General features: G+C 43.7%; 1 protein-coding gene across 1 annotated transcript in view; it reads left to right on the forward strand.

Annotated features, from left to right (window-relative positions):
• Window positions 1–255: 255 nt before the first annotated feature.
• LOC132783090 (hepatocyte nuclear factor 4-beta-like) overlaps window positions 256–5,257 on the forward strand; it is a 35,970-nt gene continuing 30,968 nt past the window's right edge. The window contains exon 1 of the mRNA XM_060788161.2: window positions 256–572. Within this exon, the coding sequence (XP_060644144.2) occupies window positions 455–572 (118 nt within the window). The 5' untranslated portion in view covers window positions 256–454. The remainder of the gene's footprint in view (window positions 573–5,257) is intronic.

The following is a 5,257-nucleotide window of genomic DNA, read 5'->3' on the forward strand; positions in this document are numbered from 1 at the left end:
AAGACAAACATCTCCGCCGTAACCTAACAAGTGTGTATTGCAACCTGTCCAATACTTGGTTCCCTGTGGAGGAAACATCTCCAATTGCCTGCACTTTTCAAAATGTTTGCTCAAGGATTGCCATAAACCATATGCAATTGAGTGGAGGATGCAATTCAGGTTTGTTTTAGACCAGGTCTTATCTGCATCATATAACCATGATCCAGGGCATAGACACGGGGGTGAGAGAAAGAAAGCGAGAGAGCGAGGGAGAGAGAGAGAGAGCAATAAAGACTAGGTCATTTCTACCTTGCAACCTCCTGATCATATTGGGAGGGAGCAGAAGGGGGAGTTAGGTAATGATTTGTCATCCTGAGCGCACAGGACAGTAGTTGTCAAACCAACTCTGTTGGAAACCCTAGCTGTGATTGACAGCAGGGTCGTGGGGCCCCTTCCGTCTCTGTTGACAGTAATAATGAGGATTTGTCAAAGCCTAATGGACATGGAAATGCCAGATTACGCCGAGTCCCTCGACTCCTCATACACCATGTTGGAGTTCGAAAACCTGAGGGTGCTGCCCACAAACTCATCAGGTGAGGAAAGATCTTTGTTCTATGGTCCAAATGTTGGCCTCTTTGGGACGATGGAGGTTCAAGGGTGGACGGTGTCATATTGGCACCAGTGAACCCTTGGAGATGGACAGATATTGGGGGGAAGGGGTAGCAATGAAGCCAAGAATGGAATATGGAATGGTATATGATAGCCTTGTGGACAAATGGGATTTCTAACCGATTGACATGCTCAGAAATATACAATTTCCCCCTTTTGTTGGACATCTATAACGAAATGCTTATCAGCATTGATTGGGAGCTGTTTGGAGATGGAAAAATATTAGGAAAAGAGGGTAGTAATGCAGCCTAGAAGGAAATACGGAAACCAATGACAAATAGGTTACCTAACCAATAGATACCCTTGGGAAGTATGATTTTTTCCGACTTTGTAGGACATCTGCAGCTTTGTGACTCTAGGACAATTGGGACTTATTATTCCAAAAAATGAATTGCATTTAACAAATGGCATGCCTAACCAATAGATACTCTTGGAAAGTGCAAATTTCCCCTCCTTTGTAGCAAACGGCTTATTTCCATTGATCACTATTGTTTAGTGACCACAGAACTTTCTGAATGTAATGTTTGTGATGTCGTATTATTCCAAGACATTAATTGTACTTGACAAATGGGATCCACTGGTTAATCAATACTCTTGGAAAGTACAATTTTGCCCCTTTGTAGGACATCTATAGCAAAATGCTTACCTCCATTAATTGATATAATTGAGTGACCATAAGACAATCTGAGTCTAATGCAGGGGTCCTCAAACTGTTGGAGGGCTAGATTATAATTTGAAAAAAGCAGGAATGAATTCCTTTGCACACTGCTAAACGGCTCTCACAGTCAGGAAGTTCTTCCTCATGTTCAGATGGAATCTCCTTTCTTGTAGTTTGAAGCCATTGTTTCATGCCCTTGTTTACTTTCAAGCCTTTTCTGCTTTATGGTAAACCTGTCTCAGAATTTTCTTGGCATGATTTATACAGAAGGGTTGAGATTGCCATGCCTCTCAGGCTAGGAGAGTGTGACTTGCCCAAGATGTAGGTTCCATGGTCAATTGGGAATCTGAACCCTGGCCCAACACTCAAAAACCCATCATTCTGGTGTAAAAAACAGGGTTTTACTCAACTCTTTCCCCAAGTTTCATGGCAAAACTTTTTCAATAGGAAGCAGAGGTGTGTGTGTGGGGTGGTGGGGTGGTGGGGGGCTTGGATGAAAATCTAAAGAATTTCAAGGCAAGTTAAAGAATGTACCTTCAGGCATGGTACAAGATGGAGTAGCATAATTATAGGAACTAGCAGTGGTGGATAAGATTATGCAATGACAAGAGAAACTCTGCCAAATATGTTGCTAATTTTGTAGTGACACCGTTCAGTGAATTTTGCTGAATTAATTTAAAAATCTTAATCTATAGTTTAATATGGGGTGATTAAATGCTGTGATTCATCAGTTTGCTTAATGACATAATAATGTTGTCTGGTGAAATTCTGTGAGCAAATTAAACTTCTCAAATAAATTTTAAAAAAACTGAGTTGCTGTGGGTTTTCCAGGCTGTCTGGCCATGTTCCCAAAGTATTCCCTTCTGCTGTTTTACCCATGTCTATGGCAGGCATCCTCAGAGGTTGTGAGGTCTGTTGGAAGCTAGGCATGTGGGGTTTATATAGCTATGGAATCTTTTTTCGATAGAGTTACAAGCTGGGTAGATGCGGGGAATGCCGTGGATGTAGCGTACCTGGATTTCAGTAAGGCCTTCGACAAGGTCCCCCATGACCTTCTGGCAAACGAACTAGTCCAATGTGGGCTAGGCAAAACTACGGTGAGGTGGATCTATAATTGGTTAAATGGACAAATCCAGAGGGTGCTCATCAATGCTTCCTCTTCATCCTGGAAAGAAGTGACAAGGGGAGTGCCATCAGCAGGGTTCCGTCCTGCGCCCGGTCCTGTTCAACATCTTCATTAATGACTTAGATGAAGGGCTAGAAGGCATGATCATCAAGTTTGCAGATGACACCAAATTGGGAGGGAGAGCCAATACTCCAGAGAACAGGAGCAGGATTCAAAACGATCTTGACAGATTAGAGAGATGGGCCAAAACTAACAAAATGAAGTTCAACAGAGACAAATGCAAGATACTCCACTTAGGCAGAAAAAACAAAATGCAAAGATGCAGAATGGGGGACAATGCCTGGCTCAAGAGCAGTACGTGTGAAAAAGATCTTGGAGTCCTTGTGGACAACAAGTTAAACATGAGCCAACAATGTGATGTGGTGGAAAAAAGAGCCAATGGGATTTTGGCCTGCATCAATAGGAGCATAGTGTCTAGGTCCAGGGAAGTAATGCTACCCCTCTATTCCACTTTGGTTACACCACACCTGGAATATTGTGTCCAATTCTGGGCACCACAATTCAAGAGAGATATTGACAAGCTGGAATGTGTTCAGAGGAGGACGACTAAAATGATAAAGGGTCTGGAGAACAAGCCCTATGAGGAGCAGCTTAAGGAGCTGGGCATGTTTAGCCTGAAGAAGAGAAGGCTGAGAGGAGATATGATAGCCATGTATAAATATGTGAGAGGAATCCACAGGGAGGAGGGAGCAAGCTTGTTTTCTGCTTCCCTGGAGACTAGGACGTGGAACAATGGCTTCAAACTACAAGAGAGAAGATTCCATCTGAACATGAGGAAGAACTTCCTGACTGTGAGAGCCGTTTAGCAGTGGAACTCTCTGCCCCAGAGTGTGGTGGAGGCTCCTTCTTTGGAAGCTTTTAAACAGAGGCTGGATGGCCATCTGTCAGGGGTGATTTGAATGCAATATTCCTGCTTCTTGGCAGGGGGTTGGACTGGATGGCCCATGAGGTCTCTTCCAACTCTTTGATTCTATGATTCTATGATCTATGATTCTATGTCCATGTGCTTCTTGTGGATTTCAATTGCTTCTTTGTCTAGTCTGACATGGTAGTTGTTAGAGTGGTCCAGCATTTCTGTGTTGTCACGTAATATGCTGTGTCTGGGATGGTCCATCAAGTGCTCTGATATGACTGACTTTTCTGGTTAGTCTGCAGTGCCTTTCATGTTCCTTGATTCGTGCTGGGCAATGCTGCTGCGTTTGTGGGTCCCTTTTGAGACTTGTCCACAGTTGCACAGTATGCAATAGACTCCTGCAGAGGTGAGAGGAGTCATCTTGTCCTTTTCTGACTGTAGAATTGGTTGTATTTTCTTAGTGGGTGGTTAGATAGTTTGTAGGTTATGTTTGCAACATTCACACTTGCCTCAAGCAGACAAGAGTTCTTTCTCCCACCCTGGATATCATTCCACAGATATATAAACCCCACTTGCCTAGTTTCCAACAGACCTCACAACCTCTGAGGATGCATGCCACAGACATCAGGAGAGAATGCTTCTGGAACATGGCCAGAAAACCCACAGCAACCTAGTGATTCTGGCCACGAAAGCCTTCGACAACACATTAAAAAAAATCCTTGTCAGGAGTGACTTGAGAAACTGCAAGTCGCCAATGGTGTGAGAGAATTGGCTGTCTGAAAGGACATTGCCCAGTGGATGCCTGGATGTTTTGATGTTTTACCATCATTGTGGGAGGCTTCTCTCATGTCCATGTATGGGCAGCTGGAGCTGACAGATGGGAGCTCATTTGCACTCTCCCTGGATTCGAACCTCCAGCCTGTCAGTCTTCAGTTCTGCCAGCACAAGGGTTTAATCCAGTGTTTCTCAAACCTTCCAATACCGTGACCCCTTCATACAGTTCCTCATGTTGTGTCGACCCCCAAACATAACATTATTTTCGCTGCTACTTCATAACTGTAATTTTGCTACTATTATGAATCGTCATGTAAATATCTGATATGCAGGGTGTATTTTCATTCACAGGACCAAATTTGGCACAAATACCCAATACGCCCAAATTTGAATACTGGTGAGGTAGGGGGAATTGATTTTGTCATTCAGGAGTTGTAGTTGCTGGGATTTATAGTTCACCTACCATCAAAGAGCATTGTGAACTCCGCCAACAATGGAATTGAACCAAACATGGCAACAGAACTCCCATGACCAAGAAAAAAACTGGAAGAGTTGGGTGGGCATTGATGTTGAGTTTTGGAGTTGTAGTTCACCTACATCCAGAAAGCACTGCGGACTCAAACAATGATGGCTCTGGACCAAACTTGGCACAAATACTCAATATGCCAAAATGTGAACACTGGTAGAGTTTGGGGAAAATAGACCTTGACATTTGGGAGTTGTAGTTGCTGGGATTTATAGTTCACCTGCAATTGAAGAGAATTCTGAACCCCACCAACGATAGAATTGGGCCAATCTTCCCACACAGAACTCCCATGACCAACAGAATATACTATGTTTTCTGATGGTCTTTGGTGACCCCTCTGACACCCCCACTCGACCCCCCCCCCAGGGGTCCCAACCCCCAGGTTGGGAAATGCTGGTTTAACCCGTTGCACCACTGAGGGCTCATTAAATAAAAAAACTTTAACCTTCATGGCTGATACATTGTGATGGTGCTTTTGCACCTAATAAAACCTAATGGGACTGGAATAAGACCGGATGGTTTTGCTGCCTCGTTCCCTTAATTGAATGAATTGCCCCCCAAATCCAGCATGATTTTGAAATAACTCCATGTCTCCATAAAGTTCATCTCGTA

The sequence above is a fragment of the Anolis sagrei genome, chromosome 8, assembly GCF_037176765.1.
Source record: "Anolis sagrei isolate rAnoSag1 chromosome 8, rAnoSag1.mat, whole genome shotgun sequence".
NCBI lineage: Eukaryota > Metazoa > Chordata > Lepidosauria > Squamata > Dactyloidae > Anolis > Anolis sagrei.